The 19,366-nt window shown below is 40.2% G+C and overlaps 1 protein-coding gene and 1 long non-coding RNA gene across 2 annotated transcripts; both read right to left on the bottom strand.

Annotated features, from left to right (window-relative positions):
• Nucleotides 1-5,266: 5,266 nt before the first annotated feature.
• On the bottom strand, nucleotides 5,267-6,219 carry LOC143136275 (uncharacterized). The gene is made up of 3 exons (XR_012989293.1): nucleotides 6,107-6,219; nucleotides 5,654-5,827; nucleotides 5,267-5,493 (listed from the first exon to the last, which is right to left on the bottom strand). It is a non-coding gene; the product is annotated as an uncharacterized LOC143136275 (long non-coding RNA).
• Nucleotides 6,220-8,041: 1,822 nt separating this feature from the next.
• LOC143136042 (NLR family CARD domain-containing protein 3-like) lies at nucleotides 8,042-18,208 on the bottom strand. Its single transcript, XM_076296495.1, has 5 exons — nucleotides 18,148-18,208; nucleotides 15,728-15,850; nucleotides 12,561-12,683; nucleotides 12,258-12,380; nucleotides 8,042-9,346 (listed from the first exon to the last, which is right to left on the bottom strand). The coding sequence occupies exons 2-5, from the start codon at nucleotides 15,847-15,849 to the stop codon at nucleotides 8,137-8,139; spliced, it is 1,578 nt and encodes a 525-aa protein (XP_076152610.1). The 5' UTR covers nucleotide 15,850; nucleotides 18,148-18,208; the 3' UTR covers nucleotides 8,042-8,136.
• Nucleotides 18,209-19,366: the final 1,158 nt, after the last annotated feature.

The following is a 19,366-nucleotide window of genomic DNA, read 5'->3' as shown; positions in this document are numbered from 1 at the left end:
CAACTCAAGTTGACTGATGAATCTGTGGTCCCTGGCATCTGTGGTTGATAACATCTGCAGCAGGCTACGTCATGGTTACGTTACTCCACTGCGCCAGTGACGTAACTCAGCCACTTAACACGATCAGTTACTCCACTGAGCCAGTGATGTAACTCAGAAAGTCTATACGACTTGAGAAAGGCCACAGGCCGAAACGTTGTTTGTATTAAATTATTGGCATATGAGCTGCTAGAGTGTGCGGTCTCCCTTTGTTCATCACGTAACTCAGTTAACACGATAGCCGTATAACACCAGCGCTATTACACCCTCATGAAAACAAACGTGCACAACGTTGGTGTATGTACCACCAGTGTCATGGTTAACACCAGCGTCATGGTAACGTTACTCCACTGAGCCAGTGACGTAGCTCAGCCAGTTAAAACCATAGTTACCGTAGAACACCCGCTGTTTTACACCCTCATGAAAGCAAACGTGCACAACGTTGGTGGACGTAGCAAAATTACAATCAAAGTCACTGTCCAAACATCCTCTTAAGACCTAAATGGTCAACTACTGCTACTTTGTCTAAAATGATACATTTGTGTAGGACTCAGTGGTGGGTTGAGTACTGAAAATTGTTATTCAACTTATTCAAGTAAAAGTAAAAAAGTCTGCATTTACATAATAAAGTAATCAAAGTACAAGTTGTAATTGTATATTTTTATATTTGTAAGTTGTGTGGGCAGTTATCAGGCAGCTATTGTCCTCAAGTTTAGATTAGATTAGAGTCAATGTTATTGCCAGTGTGCAGAGTACAAGTACAAAGACAACAAAATGCAGTTTGCGTCTAACCAGAAGTGCAAAAAAGCAGTACAATGCAATGCAAAAGTGCAATGTGATATACAAAGTCTAGACAGGTGGTGCATAAAAGGACAAGAAATATAGTGCAGTATAAACAGTCAGTAGTATACAGTTGGATTATAGAAGGTGGTTATTAGTCATAATATACAGCTATAATGTACAGGGGATGTCCGCCTCTTTGTTGTCCCTGTCAAGGGGAGCCCAAAGTAAGGGTTATTTACATTACAGGAAGGGGCGGGATATGCATAGACAACTGCCATTTTGGTTTTAAGAACAAACCCCATGCATTTCTATGGAGGATTCTTTGAGTGCTGTGCCTCCTCTTTAGAAAGTCTCTGGTGTGACTGCTGCTAGTCTCCCCTCAGGGCATGATTTCATGTTGTCCACTAGGTGGCACCATCCCACTGTACTGTGGGCTCAGACTAAAGATTTGGGATGGGGCAGTGTGATCGGACCAGATGATGATGTTATCACATATGTAGCCTAACAACCAGTAAGATTAGAGATGATATGTAATCGTGAGACTCAGATAAAATATAAAGACAATCCTGCAATGAAACATTTAAAATATTATTGTATGACTGAAATAAGTGCAACTCCCTCTGGTGTAGTGTGTTCAGTGTGTTACTGTCTGTTTTTGCCCCCAAGCTTGGCTTTGTTTGTGGTAAAAGGCACAAAAAACATTTCTTCTAGTGTTGATGACTACATAACTGCAGCTGTCGCTGCCATTTATCATGTTGGTATGTTTGGTCTTGGCCAACTAGATCTACTTCAGCTGATGCTGTTCAAAGCTGCAGCTGTCGCTGCCATTAAGCATGTTGGTATGTTTGGTCTTGGCCAACTAGATCTACTTCAGCTGATGCTGTTCAAAGCTGCAGATGTAGCTGCCATTAAGCATGTTGGTATGTTTGGTCTTGGCCAACTAGATCTACTTCAGCTGATGCTGTTCAAAGCTGCAGATGTAGCTGCCATTATTCATGTTGGTATGTTTGGTCTTGGCCCACTAGATCTACTTCCCCTGATGCTGTCAGACGAACAGCAGCACATCAAAGAGTGAATGGACAGACCAGCTCCACCCTGTGGCCATGCTCTCTCTCACTCTCACACATACACTCACAAACTAACTCACTCACTCACTCACTCACAAACACACACACTCTCTCTCTCTCTCTTTCTCACACACACACACACACACACACACACACACACACACACACACACACACACACACACACTCATATACAGTACACACACACATATACACATACATTTTGATAGATATGTATACAATTTCAACAACAGTATACAAACATGGTTACATAATAGGGAACAAAAAAATCTAAAAAATATATCATATTATATATACAGTATAAACAAATATCTATATATTTTACAACAGATAGTGGTAGATACAATGTATTTTCCAGTCCACATGTGGTTTCATACATAAAAAAACAATAACAAATAGACAGATTTCAGATATGCATACAATTTGTAGATATTCACACATGTTTGAGAGAGACTGGTCCTCTTCTGTGTGTATGTGTGTGTGTGTGTGTGTGTGTGTGTGTGTGTGTGTGTGTGTGTGTGTGTGTGTGTGTGTGTGTGTGTGTGTGTGTGTGTGTGTGCGTGTTCAGGGTTGTGCCTGATACTAACTAATACCATCCGGAGGATAAAGGAGAAAAGATGGAGAAAAGATGATCATCAATCAGTGTTCATGACAACAAGCCCACTGGATTTACAGTCTATTGGATTTGTGTTTATACTGAAAAACACATGTTAAACTAAAAACTGGCAAAACTAGCGGGCAATTGCCCCACTAAAATCAATAGTATTAGGACTCTCACTGACATTACAGCCTGTTGGCCTTGTATACAATGAAACATTTGTCATTTCACAAAAACAGAATGACAGACAGAAGGACAAATATAAACGATAGAAAGGGATAAAATAAAATAAATCAATTGTCATTAGTTGTTGTATGGTATGCACGTCCATAGTGGGATATTTGCACGCACAGCACTATTAAAGCACATTCGAGATCCAAAATGTTAGTAGAGGCGGAGCTCCACCTGTAAGATATATGACAGGATCCTACACGTGAGAGAACTTAGTTTTTAAGACAATTGATTGGTCAGTGTGCAGTAGATTACACGATTTCAGCTATAACTTAGCACATAACCTCCTCCCGACCAGGTTTGGTTGACAGCATAAGATACCATGGTGATATAGCGACACTAACACAAATCCACTTTCGTGTCACAGCATAGCCTGGCTTTGAGCGCAACATACCTCGCTAACCCACTAATCGAGATTCGTAGTACACCCCACAGTTTACAATGCGTGTCGTTCACTAGAGCAGAGAGCTGCTCTACAGTTGATTCACTCAGGTCATTGTATCTCAGGTCCAGCAGTCTGAGACTTGAGGAGTGTGAGGTCAGAGCAGAGGCTAGGTAGGAACAGCTCTTCTCTGTCAGATTGCAGCCAATCAGGCTGGAACAGAATGACCAGAATATTAATCACAGATTCTCACTCTCTCTCTTTCTCACACACACACACACACACAATCACTCTCCCTGCACACACTCTCCTACACACAAACACACTCTCTCTCTCTCCCTGACCCCCCCACCCCCCAAAAAAAACACACAGAGTCTCCCAGCCCCCCCCCCCCACATAGACACACACACACTCACTCTACCTGGCCCACACACTCAACTCCCATGAAACAATATGAGGGTTGTGGTAGTAGAACTGGTATTGTGCTTCCCATAGAGTTCTGCTAATGTGCTTCCCATAGAGCATAGCTGTCAACCCTCCCGTTTTTTCCGGGTTTCTCACGTATTTTAACTTTTTTCCCGCTGTCTTCCCGTTTTAATATTTTCCCGTAAATATCCCGTATTTTAACAATCTCATAACATTAGCTCTACCATCGGACTTGTCAGTCTCTGTACTGTTGTCCTGTTGCTACACCCTTGCCCTTCCAACGAAACAGATGTTTTCAAAGCATCGTTTTGCTTGCTTGAAGGCGACAGTGAGACTATTTAAGATGCACGACGATTCAATGGCACCTGCATAGTGTAGGCTACGGCCGAACGCTGTGTGTATCGGCCTACCACTCAGCTACGAGTAGAGAAAGAATTCCCCTGTTTGTAGCCTATATTCACTCCAAGTTGGCCTACCATAACTTCCCAACTCTGCACTAAAGCCCATAAACTGCATGACAGGCTATTTATATTTTCTCTTTAAAATCTCTAAAATAACCAAATGCATTTGTTCAACTTTATGAAGAAGAATTACGCACTATAGGCTACTTGGAACGCACACATTTTGTTTGCGCAGGAGAGAGAATGACAGCGCACAGGGCCATCGATTAGGCTACAGAACTTTAGCCTTGCTAGGGCTGTATAAAGTTGACCAAATTAATATAGGCTGTTAGGCGTAAATAAAGTAGGCTACTTTGTTGTATTGTTTAGCTGACCAATGCACGAGCTTGCAATTATGAAATGGACTAATACTGCAACCCTTCCAACCAACATTGGGGGACGAATGTTGACATTTTCCTGTATTCTGCGTGAGAAACCCGGGAAATCTCCCTTATTTTCAAAGCTCAATGTTGACAGCTATGCCATAGAGTTCTGTTATTGTGCCAGCACAGTTGGAAAGAAAATTAGTTCTGCTAATGTGCTTCCCATAGTGTTCTGTTAATGTGCTTCCCATAGAGTTCTGCTAATGTGCTTCCCATAGAGTTCTGCTAATGTGCTTCCCATAGAGTTGTGCTAATGTGCCAGCACAGTTGGAAAGAAAATTAACAATTGATTGTTAGAAGTAGAATGACTAACATGGGATAGTGGTGGCTAGTAGCAGCATTTTAGCTTGCATCCTTACATAGAACAGTGCTAGCGTACTATGTTAAAACTACTTTCACCTCTGGTGATAACAAAAGCAAACAGAAATTAGGCTGTCCCCAAAGGAAAAGTGACTCCCATCCGGTTTACCAAAATGATGCAATTTATTACAAGCACCAGTCTCCCCAGAGAAACTATAGGGGTCAAATGCCTTGCTCAAGGGCACAACGGTGGCAGACACAAGTTATCTGACTACAGAATGCTAGCCCAGTTCCTCAGCCTTTAACTGAGTTATCTGACTACTGCAAGTTGCACCTTAATGCACTGTCACATGAATGCACATTCTCTAGAATGTCCATATCAATAGTTTCCACAAGTAATGTGAACTAATTAGTTATGTTACACTGAAAATATAAAGTTAGCTAGTTAGCAAGCATTTTAAGCTAACTTTCAAATGTTAGCCACCAGGGAGAATTAAGTTGAAAACACACACTGGACAGTTAAGTAAATGTAATTCCTTGAAACCATTGCGTTCAGAAACAAACTGAACCCCATCTGAAATTAAAAGGATTGGGATAAGTGTCATTGCAGGTGGTCCACCACATTGACTCATTGATGTGCTGCTAGCATGTGTAAACTGTAACTAAATGTGAAACTAAAACAATAGTGCCGCCGCCCCCACTAAGGGACCAGATATGTAGCTGAAGCAGGTGCCAATAATCAATAGATAAGTATAAGTATAAGTATAAGTATATATACTCTTTTGATCCCGTGAGGGAAATTTGGTCTCTGCATTTGACCCAATCTGTGAATTAGTGAAACACACTCAGCACACAGTGAACAAACAAACAACCAACACAACTAATACAAATGAACTAAAATAGATCTATATAAGGCCTGGGTGTGTATAAATGTGTAGACAACAAAACACACACACACACACACACACTTGTGTCGATTCTTACCAAAGTTCCTCCAGTTTGCATTTTTGATGACAAAGTGCAGAACACAAAAGTTCCACTCCTGAGTCTAGCAGCTCATTGCCCTTAAGGTCCAGCAGTCTGAGACTTGAGGAGTGTGCGGTCAGGGCAGAGGTCAGATAGGAACAGCTCTTCTCTGTCAGCTTACAGCCATTCAACCTGAAACATAATTACATCTGAATATTCACCAATCCTCTACTCTCTCACAAACACAAATACACAAACACACTTGACCACAGCCACACCCTCTACCAAACACACACACACACACAAACACACACACACACACTCCCCCACAAACACCACTGTGACCCATCTCTCTCTCTCTCTCTCTCTCTCTCTCTCTCTCTCTCTCACACTTTCTCCCTCACTTTCATGTACAGTCTTCACACACACACACAACTCTCACACACACAAACTCACTACATGAAATGATACTTTAACTTTTCCAGTTTGCAGTTTTGATGATAAAGAGCAGAACATAAAAGTTCCATTCCTGAGTCCAGCATCTCATTACCCCTCAGGTCCAGCAGTCTGAGACTTGAGTAGTGTGAGGTCAGGGCAGAGGCCAGATAAGAACAGCTCTTCTCTTCCAGATTACAGACAATCAGCCTGAAACAGAATTATACAACTCAATATTGATCACAAATTATCTACTGTAAACACACACACACACACACAACCTGTTTCACAAACACAAATACATACACACTTCCCCCCACCTCTTACAAACTCGCTTCAAGAAATTATGCTTACTGAAGTTCCTCCAGTTTGCAGTTTTGATGACAAAGTGCAGAACATAGAAGTTCCACTCCTGAGTCCAGCAGGTCATTGCTACTCAGGTCCAGCAGTCTGAGACTTGAGGAGTGTGAGGTCAGAGCAGAGGTCAGATAGGAACAGCTCTTCTCTGTCAGATTACAGCTATTCAGCCTTAAACAGAACAATAGATCAGAGCACACATTCAGTACACATTTGTCTCGTTCTCTTATAAAATATTTGTCTTTGATGTCGTTTTTGTACAGTGTTCCTAAAGGCACATGTGCCATTTTTTCTCATTTTCTCGTGCATACGGGAGGATCTGTAGTGAGCATGGCAAACTGGGGTGTACCAGAAACATACAACAACAATTGCAAAAAATTCAAACAGGAACTTCACTGGCTAACCCACGTTACTTAACGGCAAGTTGTGAGCAACAGGCAAACTCAAGATACAGTTTCAGTCCTCGGCAGCTTTTTATTCAATGACCAACAAAGCACAAGTCAAAGTATCGACTATATTCGTCAGCTTCCATCTTGCTCTTCAACTGTGTATTCTCCCTTGTTGTATTAGCCTACAATTTAAAGGAGTCACACTACTTTTATTACAAAATAGCCTACTGTGCACCATGGAGGACAGGCCTGTTGTGATTTCTGTCCATCATTGGTGGGCTTAGGCAAATAACGGCAATTAAAATGGAAATATTTTAAGATCTATAATAATTTATATATTTAGCCTATATCAAATCCACAATATGTGATGAACTAGGCATAAAACAGGAATGGCTAAGGAAGTTACCTGGCTTAGATATAGCAAGAACGTCTGAGCAGTAACATAGCACATTGTAATTTATGTAGGCCTATTTATTAACAAAGCATTTAATATAGTTGGAATGGGGGAAATGTGAATAATTGCGTTGCAGATTGATTTATGGTGTGCACCCCTAAAATGTTCTGCTTGCGCCCCTACAATTTTCAGTTTGGGGCTAGAGTGCTCGTAGTTTAAAAAGTTAGTCTGGAGCCCTATTTTCCCCTGATGCTGTTTTTATGCTGTCACAACAACATTCAATTATCGAAGCGTCTTAGAGATCCTCTTTCTCTCTCTCTCTGTCTCTCTGTCTCTCTCTCTCACACACACACACACACACACACACACACACACACTCACAAACATAATGTATAAACACTGTTACTTACTGAGCTGATGTGGATGTTGTGACCACTGGCACCAGCTTCTGCAGAACATCATCTGGACTGAGGAGTTCAGTCTTCATGTACTTCTGCAGGTCAAACTCATCTAGCTGCTCTTCTGACATCTCAAACTCAAATCTCTGAGTTTTCCATTCTCCTGGTAACAGTGTGTCTACATATAGAGTTCCTGAGCTCTTGTCAATGACCTCCACTACAGCATGGTGATTCAGCTCATTCAGACAGTAGAACAGGTTGATCCTTCTCTCTGAGCTACTCTGATCTTTGATCTTTTGTTTGACACACTGGACTGTTTGCTCTGAGCTATCTGATAGGCTACTGCACTTTAGGAGTAGGTGCTTTAAGAGATTCTGATTGGACTGCAGTGAGAGGCCCAGAAGGAAGCGGAGAAAAAGGTCCAGGTGTCCCTTTTTACTCTGCAAGGCCAGCTCCACTGCAGTCGTGTGTAGGTCATTAAGTGTTGCAGCTCTGAACAGAGCAGAGAGCTGAGAGGGTTGCGGTTGGTCATGCATATTTATCTGTCTGTTGTTTAAGCTGAGAAACACATATAAAGCTGCAAGAAACTCCTGGATGCTCAGACTCCTCTCTGAAGACCTGAGTACACACTCCTGAGTACACTGATGCTTCTGTGACGTCAATAACACACTCTTTCAGGTCGTCCTCATAGAAGATCAGATTGCCCTTCTCCAGCTGTTGGAAGGCCAGTTTCCCCAGATTGAAAATCACATCTTCATCTCTTTCTTTTCTGTCTGTGAACTTGTCCCTTTTCATGTTTGTCTGGATGATCAGGAAGTGTGTGTACCATTGAGTCAGAGTCCTTGGCATTTCTAAACTCTCTGATTCCTCTGATGTTCTCACTACAACAGTGGCTGAAATCCAGCAGAAGACTGGAATGTGGCACATGATGTAGAGGCTCCTGGATGACTTCAGGTGTGTGATGGTTTTGCTGGCCAGGTTCTCATCACTGATTCTCTTCCTGAAATACTCCTCTTTCTGTGGGTCATTAAATCCCTTTATTTCTGTCACTTGGTCCACACACTTACGAGGGATCCGATTGGCTGCTGCTGGTCGGGTAGTGATCCAGAGGAGAGCAGAGGGAAGCAGATTCCCCCTGATGAGGTTTGTCAGCAGCACATCCACTGAGGCTGGCTTTGTCACATCACAACACTCTGGGTGTGAGTTGAAATCTAGAGGAAGTCGACACTCATCCAGACCATCAAAGATGAACATTGATCTGTTCTTTGAACAAGTGAAGACTCTGTGATCTTTGATTTCTGGAAAAAAGTGCTGAATAAGACCCACTAGACTGAATTTTTTCTCCGTCATGAGGTTCAGCTCCCGGAAAGGAAGAGGAAATATGAAGTGGACATCCTGATTAGCTGTTCCTTCAACCCAGTCCAGAATGAACTTCTGCACAGAGACTGTTTTTCCAATGCCAGCAAGTCCCTTTGTCAGCACTGTTCTGATGGGTTTGTCTTGTCCAGATAAGGGTTTAAAGATGACACTGCATTTGATTGGTGAGCCTTGTGCTGATTCTCTCCAGGATGCTCTCTCTAACTGTCTGACCTCATGTTCATCATTGACCTCTCCTCCTCCTTCTGTGATGCGGGGCTCTGTGTAGGTAAGTCTGAGAGATGTGGGGTGTCCCTGATTTATGGTTCCCTCAAATGGGAACTTCTTCTGCAGGTGGGATTTGTGGATCTGCTGATATCTGCTGATATTTGGTTAACAACAAACAATGTTAGCCAATTCACTAACTCAATGCTATCATATACTGTATAACTTTTTTATTTTTTTAAAACAGCAAAATCAGAAAGGATGGAGGCAGCAAAGGTAGAGAAGTCATTTCAGATGGGCAAGAACAAGGTAAATTTATATGCTTGTCAAACACCAGCATTACAGGAGCTGGATTATCATATTAAATGAAGCACAATACTTACTGATGTTAAAGCACACTCGCTTTTTAAAGTCATAGCCAACGGTAAACTAACACTAAACTAAAGGTAAATGTTACAAAGATGGGTATTGTTAGGTGTGAAAACACTAGGCTATGAACCTTAAATTGCGAATATTAATAACATAACCCTTTGAATGGTACGTTCACTGGAATGGTTCCCCTCTGGGGTTTTTTTTTCACAAATCGCAACCTGTATAAATCATTTGACAACTTGGGACTTTTGGGAATCAAAACATGACAACCTTCTTCATATAAAATATGTATTTGCTGCAAAACTGATATCTAACCAAGTGTTATTGATCTTATAATAAGAGACACAAATCAAGTTGGTATTGTTTTTAGCATAAAGACCTTACCTAACGCTTTCTCATGAAATCATTTGGTTTTAAAGTGCAGTCATTGATTGTGCACACTATGAAACCTGATGTACTCAAATTTACCTTAAATTACCCCTGAAAACATGCCAAAAACACTTATTTATATTAAGGGGCCACTCATTAGTCAAACAGGCCCTAGGTGTGAGTGTGAAACCCCTCAATCTTACATTTAAGGTGTCAAGTCAGGGGTTCCCTTTATTTGTTGGGATTAAGGGGCTAATTAAGGACAATTTAAGTATATCTTAATTTAAATGGTCAATTCAGGGATTCCTTGACTAAGGGGGGAAATTAAGGGGAAATCAAAAAAGCAAAGGGTAAATTCAGTAGGCTTTTCTCCTTAATTGACCTTAATCTATGCATATTTCTACTTAAAAACTACTTAATTATAGAAGGACTTGAAGGTCAAAGATAAGGCATTTATAAGGGGTGAAATTAAGGGGTTTTGTAGTGGCAGGAAGTCACATTTGTTTGTGTTTATGTTTATATTTAAATTTATCAGCAGACGTTTTTGTCCAAAACAATGCACATGATATTTTACCCAAGGAACAAACAAAACACACCAGAAGTAGCTCACCCCTGCCTTCAGTATTCCCAGAGAAGTAGCTCACCCCTGCCTTTTGTTTCCAGTTTTTGGAGCCTGGGCTGCCTACAGAGACCAGGTTTTGTTTACAGTGTACTCACAGAATGGGCAGCTAATGATCGTGAGGAGATGATAAGGGTGCCAGGTTGGTAGTGTATTTTGCCGCTAGTGCATGGACACTGTGGCTAGAGCAAGTCAGACACACAAAGTGGGCAGAATCAGGACTAGGTTAATTAATAAATGATTTGGTTAAAGCTGACCAACAACAATGTTGAGCAATACCTTTAAATGGAATGGGCAGAATCAAGACTAGGTAAATTAATAAAAGATTTGGTTAAAGCTGACCAACAACAATGTTGAGCAATACCTTTAAATGGAATGGGCAGAATCAGGACTAGGTTAATTCATAAATTAATTGATTAATGCCGACCAATAGCAATGTTGAGCAATACATTTAAATGGAATGTGTCACATGATATTACAGTACAATAGCATTTACAATGTGATTCAAATACTTTTTCAAAGAATGATATGAAGCATTTTTTCTGTTCTTCCAAGCAATTCAATTCACGAAAACAAGGTTGTAGCTTTTCAGACCCGTTTTAAATACCGTAGGCTATCGCATCCTACCAGGCTGTTATTTAATTAAAATCTATACGATTTTGAGCAAACCATATGTGATATTACATATTCACTTATGAGTCACACTGAATCACGTTTAATCTCCAATGGATGGGATAGGCTATAGCCTACTCTGTGATGATGCCAAAAAAATCACCTTAGGAGTTAATATCTGATAAGTATGATAGGCTTACTATCGTAAAATGCATACATATGTGGGGTAAGACGAGGCTAGGTGTTGGGTAAGTTGGGCCAAAACAAAGATTTCAGGTAACACATGAAATAATTTAATTTCTACAAACAGTAACAAACACCAACATTTAACTGAGAATTTGCCAAATAGATTCAACTGAAAATTTGCCAGGACAGGTTTAGGCATACAACATTTGTCACCTGTTTACCTTTAAATTTGCCAAATAGATTCAACTGAAAGTTTGCCAGGACAGGTTTAGGCATACATTTGTCACCTGTTTACCTTTGAATTTTCCCATTTAATTAACTTAAATAAATCTTAATAATTTGCTGCCTAGTGTCTTTAGCTCTTAGTAACACTAAAGAAAAGTAACATTTATGATTTTGCTAAAGTGAAAGCTAAAAGTAAAATGTATGATTTTGTTTTGCCCTCACATCATATTTGTCAGGATCTGGACTGGATTGAGTGACTGTGCCACCCTAGTGGCCATTTTGTGTATTGTCCTGTGTTTGCTTTTGCTTGTTCCCCATGTGCTCTGTTTACGTGTCTGCTGTCATGTGACTGTCTCCACCCCTTTTCCCTAATATGGTCTGCACTTCCTGTATTTTTTACCACATTTGCCATGTGCTGTACCTTTCCACGGATTTTAAAGAATGATTCCCTCTTCTTTAAAATGCTGTCACATCATGAAATTTGTTTACAGTTTCCTAGAAACAAGGAGTAACTCATTTTACCCCTATGCTCAACTTACCCCGTTCACCCCTACTGCGCAGTAAAAGACAGACACACACACCCAAACACACACACATACACACACACACACACACACACACATACACACACATAGACAAACACACATGGCATTATATAACATGAAGAACAGAGTCATTATCTTACTTTCCAGTAGAAGAGTCTCCACTTTTAAAGGTCATTGTTCGAGCCATGGACCAATCAATCTTCTTAGGCACACATGTGATTGTAGGGGAGGGTGATCTACTGTTAGAACTTGTGCCCCTCGTCCTAGAAAAGAAGAGAACTTTCATCAGGAGAACATTTTGTTCTGATTTCTGCTAATCACATGTACTATACACACACACACAAGCACACACAGAGCACACACACACACACACACACACACACACACACACACACACAAACACACTACATTATATAACATGAAGACCAGAGTCATGATCTTACTGTTCAGTAGAAGAGTCTCCTCCTGTAAAGGTGATTGGCCGACCCATGGAATCATCACTCTTCATGGACACACTAGTGGGTGTAGGGGAGGGAGGCCTCCTGTTAGAGCTAGCGCCCCCCATCCTAGAAAAGAAGAAGAGAACTTCCATCAGGAGAACATTCCTGTTTCCTCTCATGTCTGCTTATGACACATGCACACACGCAAACACACACACATATTTTAATGCTTTTATTGGGGTCTTAACATGGGACGAATTTACAGATCCAAACACTGATAGAAGCATGTTACAGAGCTTAGGTTCTAGTCTAGGCCAACAAAAGGATAGAGATTGTGAGAACCTCCAAAACGGCGAATGAACAAAAGATGGCTCAAATATAAAGTGTTTAATTTACAAAAAAAATGATTATATAATAATTAAGAATAAAAATAAAAGAAAATGTTCACTCAGAAATCAGAAGTACAATCCAAAACAAAGTTAACAGAGTACAGAACATCATGTGAAAACGAAGGTAACAGAGTACAGAACATCATGTGAAAACAAGGCCTAGTGACAAAGCCTTGTGTCAAGGACATACCTCACACTCCAGCAATTCCGCCAATGATGGCGAGTGTGTCCCCCTTTAGGCAACACCACCATTTTAAACCATTTTTAGCTCAAGAGGAAGGCAACAGCACCATTTTATGATATCCCTCCATGTAGACTGATAGAGATGTCCGATAATATCGGCCCACCGATATTATCGGCCCGATATTAGCATAAAAATGTAATATCTGTTAATATCGTTATCGGATTTTTTTTGCCTTAAAACCGATAAAATAATGCTTGCGTTACACCCAAATAGTGCCTATGCGCTCCTGAAGCGTTTACCGGCGCACAGATGATGACCTCATCAAGCTGCTTCTTGAAGCATACAAACAAGCGTGGATGGCTGCAGTAACAAACTTGCTCGCTCTGTTTCAACATTATGTCTGTGGTTTGGAATTGGCCATGGCATTCGTAGCCCCTTGCGTTGGCCGTGACGCCCCTTTGAAAATCAGAGGTTTACAGGCCACGGTGGCCTTGGTGCCCCCTTCTTTAAATATTCTGCTTTGCGTCCTACTAATAGCGATATATATTTAGCCTATGGCCTATGGCCAAATTACGCAGTGGAGAAAGTGACAGCGCAAGAAAGTGCGTCCAAATTAACCCATTTTTCTCAGTTGAACTACTCGAGAAGTAGCCTACTCATCACACAGACATCACAAGTATCACATGACAGAGCTTTTTCTCAGCTTTTAAACGATGTTAGCCGCTAATTGCTGTGGTGAACGGTTCGCGAGAAAAGTAAATAATATCATTCAATTTAATCATAAATTCTACTGAAGGTTTTGCGTCCATCTCCCTACCCATTCATCTCGGTGGAATACTTCAGAACCCTTCGTTTAACATATGACAAACCATATATCAGAATAAACAGCAGACCTTACCGAACAGAAAGGTGTAAATCAGTCCCCTGTACAGTTAGCCGTTCTAGACTAATCCCGTTTTGAATTTGCAGTAAATTTCAACATACATGGATGTCTCCAAATTTGGGATTTAAGTTTTACACTGTGTTTAAATTGTTCCACATTATTTCATAACGGGCCAAATACAAAACAAATATTACAAATGTCGCCTAGATATCGGTAAATCAGAGGACAGCTGACTATAAGAGTTTGTGAAAGTAGCCTTAATGATCACAAAATGCTAAGCATGCATCTAGGCTATTTGAGTTTCTTAAAGCTGAGCTGTGCTTAAATTGTTCAATACATGATTTCATAACAGGCCAAATATAAAATAAATGTTAAATATAGCCTAGATATCTGAAAATATTAGATGATCAGATGATTTACAGTTATATGTAATATGTCATGTTTTATGTTTTTGTAATGTTTCATACAGTGATGCAGGTCTACTGCAGTGAATACAACTTTGATCATTTTTATAGCCTACTACTGGCCTTGGTGCCCTGACATTTGGCCTTTATGCCCCCCACCAAATATGCCCAACTGAAGACCAAGTGGCCTTGCCCCTAAAATGGTGAAATTCCAAGCCTGATTGTGGGTATGGCCCGTTATGAAGGCCAGTCAGTCTTTTAGCCCCGTTCATTGGACTAATACTAAAGGAGGACTTTGTTTACTACTCTGGAAGGTCTGGACTGAAACTTTGTGCCTTCCTTGTTCTTATTGCACACTACCTTAATGTTGCATCTCTTTGTTGTTGCTCATGTAGAGCAGTGCTGATTGAGCCCAGTTTATAATTTCAATGATTGCATTAGCCCAAGTAATGGGCTAGGGACACAGGCTGCTTAGATTTGTACACCTTAAAATGTTTCATTTTTTGTACTTCACCTCAAGCCTGAAGTATTTTTTGTAGCTCAAACAAATGTTTTCAAAATTGTGCAGTATAGTTGCTTGCCACATTGTAATTGACTCATATTTGTGCATTCATTCAATTAAGGTGATTGAGTTTTAGTTAAAGAAACAGTTCATGAAGCATCCTACAAATGCAGGCTCATTTAACACAGAAAAAGGGTAGCCTGTCATACACTATGCCTGTTATTTTAGTTGGCTTTACATTCTGCTATGTTGCATATAGTTGTTCAGCTACAATGTTTTATCATTTGTGAAGAAGTCAAATTTGCCCTATTTGTTGTGGGCATTGTCAAGATTATCTCAGGGAGAGTGTAATCCAAACTGTTGTTTGAGACAATAAAAAAAAAAAAAAATAAACATGGCACTTTTTCCCTAAATTAAGTTGAAGTATTTTTCTTATTTTGCACAGACAATGTTAACATTTGGAAAGCCTTGTTGCATTCAAGAATGCATCCAGTGGGGCATCACAATAACATTAAGCATGTTGTGTTAATTCCACAACAGGAGATATGTGATGTTACCTAAATTAGTTTTGAGGAAAAATAACCCATATATTGACATTGGTATCGGCTGATATCGGAATCGAAATTTGAGAGTTGGACAATATCGGCATATCGGATATCGGCAAAAAAGCCAATATCGGACATCCCTATAGACTGATCATTGGAGATTTTGCGTGAGTATTGGACATGTAACTTTTTTGTGGCTTTTAAAGTGTCATAAGACACACACAACATTATATATAACATGAAGACCAGAGTCATAACCTTACTGTTCAGTGGAAGAGTCTCCTCCTCGAAAGGCGATTGATCGACCCATGGACTTGTCACTCTTCATGGACACAGAGGTGGTTGTATAGGAGAGTGACCTCCTGTTAGAGTTTTGGGCCCCCATCCTAGAAAAGAAGAGGAGAACTTCCATCAGGAGAAGATTCCTCTCTCTACTCATGTCTGATAATCACTCTGATGGCTCTTTTCCATTACAGACCGGGGCTGGCCCAAGGCTTTTCCCCAGTCTTAAAGCGTAACTCTGACAGAACAGTGAAATTGTTTTTAACTGCTGCCCTTTAATGTTGTATGTCTGTATTAGCTAAGTTAAGTGTAATGTCTTGATTGTGTTTGTATAGTGTATGTACATAAATGTGTGGTGTAGTATGTAACCTTTGTCCTGTCTTTTATGTATATATATATTTTTGTAACTTTTTGCCGCCAGTCTTGGCCAGGACTCCCTGAGAGAAGAGTTACTGTAACTCAATGGGACTTTTCCTGGTTAAATAAAGGTTAAATAAAAATAAAGTAACTCTCGCCAAAATGCATCCAAAGGTGTTTTTGTGAATGTACCCAAGTGTACCTGGTCATGGCCTGGTCAGCCTGGTCAGCTCATGAGCCTTTCCACCATTTTTTAGCAAAAAAAACATGACAAAACATGTCATTCCCCCTCAGCTTCCTCTCCCTCATGACGACTCAATAACACATGCGCAAGATCATTTACATGAATACTCCATAACACATACTTGAGATTATCAACAAGAATACTCCATAGCACATACTTGAGATTATCAACATGACCATCACAGTGGCATGAGTCTGGTTCAGGTTTGCAGAAATTGCAGACAAAGATACACTCACAACATATCTACACAACACAATCCAACAGACAAAACACTATATGTGAATCAACAACATAAACTACTATATGAGTTTTATCAGAGAACCGTATATTTCAAATGAAATGAAGGCACCTGACAAATGACACTAAACCAAGGTACTATTCCTACAATAATAAAGCTTTACTAAACAGGATAGTTCTTAGTAGAACTGATAAAACCACACCAGCATGTTTTGGCCACACACAGACCTCATCAGGGCCTCTAAGCAATGTCTCTACCAAAGAGCACCTTCTTACTGCTTTGGGCTTCACTTGTCTAAAAGAACGCTGAAGCTCTCCTATGTTACTTATGAGCACCTAAAAGAAGCCTCTTGTAGAGCTTTTCCCCCAACAGCCTTTTGGCTGGCTTTTACAATACAATACAGATTATTAACAAACTGATTACAGCCCCGTTCACACCATTAAGATAGACAATCACAATACAATTCAGATTATTAACAAGCTGATTACAGCACCGTTCACACCATTAAGATAGACAATCGCAATACAATTCAGATATACAATTCAGATTATTATGACCGCCACGCAGCGAAGCGGCGGTCATATAAGTTTAGTCAGATTTATTTATTTTTTTTCTTTTTTCTTCTTTTTCGCATGCCCAAATTTCCATCAATGAGTCCCGGGACACTGAAAGACCGGGGTACACAAAACTTGGTGGGCATGTAACCCCACATGGATAGCATGGAACTGTCATTTTTCGTTTTGATCTGTAGCCCCCCCGCTGGACTGGACCCCCCGAAAGGAGGGTAGGGCAGACACAGTTCTCTGTGAATATCTTGAGAACTGTAGGGACTAGGATGACAATTTTTTTCCGTATGTTTGCCTCCAGGGGTCATGTTAACCCATTTCATGTGCACAAACAGATACACACACACACACATACATTCACAGTAATCATACGTATGACACATACTCACACAGTAGACATATGTACGCTTGCATGCACAGGCACATACGCAGGCACACACACAAGCACACACACACACACACACACACACACACACACACACACACACACACACACACATAACATAAACATGTACATGCACACATGCACACAATTCAAGAATTTCTCAGAATTATGAACAGGCAAGATGGAGGTGGGGTTGTATAAAATGAATTTTACATGTGAAATCTATGAACTAATCATGTTTTGGTACTTGTTGTCTAGCAGATATCAGTGAGAATTGAGTGTGGATAATGCAATTTAGTGAGACAGTTAGGCCTTTCAGTGTGATTTATTTTTGTGGAAAAAATGTGCTGGACTGGGCGGCGGTCATATTTTGTACCGCTCTGCGGTACATCTAGTTAACAAACTGATTACAGCACCGTTCACACCATTAAGACAGACAATCACAATACAATTCAGATTATTAACAAACTGATTACAGCACCGTTCACACCATTACGACACATTCAACAATGATTAAGCTCTATGATTTTAGCTCTATAATTAATAGATGAAACTCACATTATTGTAAGTACACCACCTTCTATGTAAAACATAAATAGACAGAAACTCACACAGCTTTAGGAGTGTTTTCATTAATTTGTTTTTCTGTTTGTCCATTTCCGTGAACCTCAAATGCTCTCTGTGGGCTACTGGTTAGACAGCTTCAGTCCCAGGCTATTAAATCCATATTCAGATAGCCAAGAAAACCAGCTGATCTCGTTCTGTTGTTGATTTCATGTGCGGTTAATGTTGCATAACAGATACACACGGACAGAGACAGAAATGGCAGGTGGTGCAGAGTCTTCAGCTTCAGTCCTGGTTCTCCAGAATGTCTACATTCTCAGATTAGACCTGCAGTAGAACTAGAACACTGCAGTAGAACTAGAATAGCTGTGTGTGTAGTAGTGGCTGTAGTTCATAAAGATATCAGATTAGACCTGCAGTAGAACTAGAAGTAGAACACTGCAGTAGAACTAGAATAGAACTAGAACGGTGCAGTAGAACTAGAATAGAACTAGAACACTGCAGTAGAACTAGAATAGAACTAGAACACTGCAGTAGAACTAGAATAGCTGTGTGTGTAGTAGTGGCTGTAGTTTATAAAGATATCAGATTAGACCTGCAGTAGAACTAGAACTGGAACTAGAACACTGCAGTAGAACTAGAATAGCTGTGTGGGTGTGGCTGTAATTCAGGCGCATCGATGTGAGCGATCAGGGCCTCAAGTTCAAGTTTAAGTCAAACTAGTTCTCTTCTTGGGACCTGTTTCAGACTTGCATCTTTATCAAGCCACAAGTAGACCTACACTGCAAAAACTGTATAAAGAGAAATACCTAGCCCTTACAATATTTTTTACTAAATTTAAGAGGAGTTTGACTTATTTTATCTGACGTCTCATCCTGATATTATGCACATATGTATGCCAGTGTGTTAAGTAAATTTGTCCTAAAATCAAGCAAATATGGTTGCCAGTGCGTTGAACAAATTAGTCTTGATAAGTCGTCTTAAATGCATTGAAAATTATCTTTTGAGAGTATGCTTGATGAGTCTCATACTAAAAACGATACCAAATACATTTTTTGATTTTAATATAAGATTAATAACACTTTGTTAGATTTCATTTTTTGCTGTGTATGAAATTCACCTACAAAAAAGCTACCGTCTTTGCCCAGTATTGTATCTTGTGATTTTTCCTATTGTAAAATAACATGGGGATTTTCCATCTGTTAAACTCACGTGGGGACGAAGAAATCAGAAATGCAGACATTTTGCTCTACACACTTTTGTCCT

Source organism: Alosa pseudoharengus, unplaced genomic scaffold, assembly GCF_046254945.1.
Source record: "Alosa pseudoharengus isolate Yale_2024_CS ecotype anadromous, Long Island Sound unplaced genomic scaffold, YU_APseudo_1.1 YU_APseudo_1.1_scf_1, whole genome shotgun sequence".
Taxonomy (NCBI): Eukaryota; Metazoa; Chordata; class Actinopteri; order Clupeiformes; family Clupeidae; genus Alosa; species Alosa pseudoharengus.
This window is presented reverse-complemented; position numbering and strand designations above follow the sequence as displayed.

Bases quoted from the DNA above. Each gene is read 5' to 3' on its own strand.
- LOC143136042 (XM_076296495.1), bottom strand. From the start codon at position 15,849: ATGGGGGCCCAAAACTCTAACAGGAGGTCACTCTCCTATACAACCACC. The intron at 12,684-15,727 runs GTAAGGTTATGA...CTTCTTTTCTAG, and splicing joins GGAGACTCTTCCACTGAACA to GATGGGGGGCGCTAGCTCTA. The intron at 9,347-12,257 runs GTAAGATAATGA...ACCAAATATCAG, and splicing joins GGAGACTCTTCTACTGGAAA to CAGATATCAGCAGATCCACA.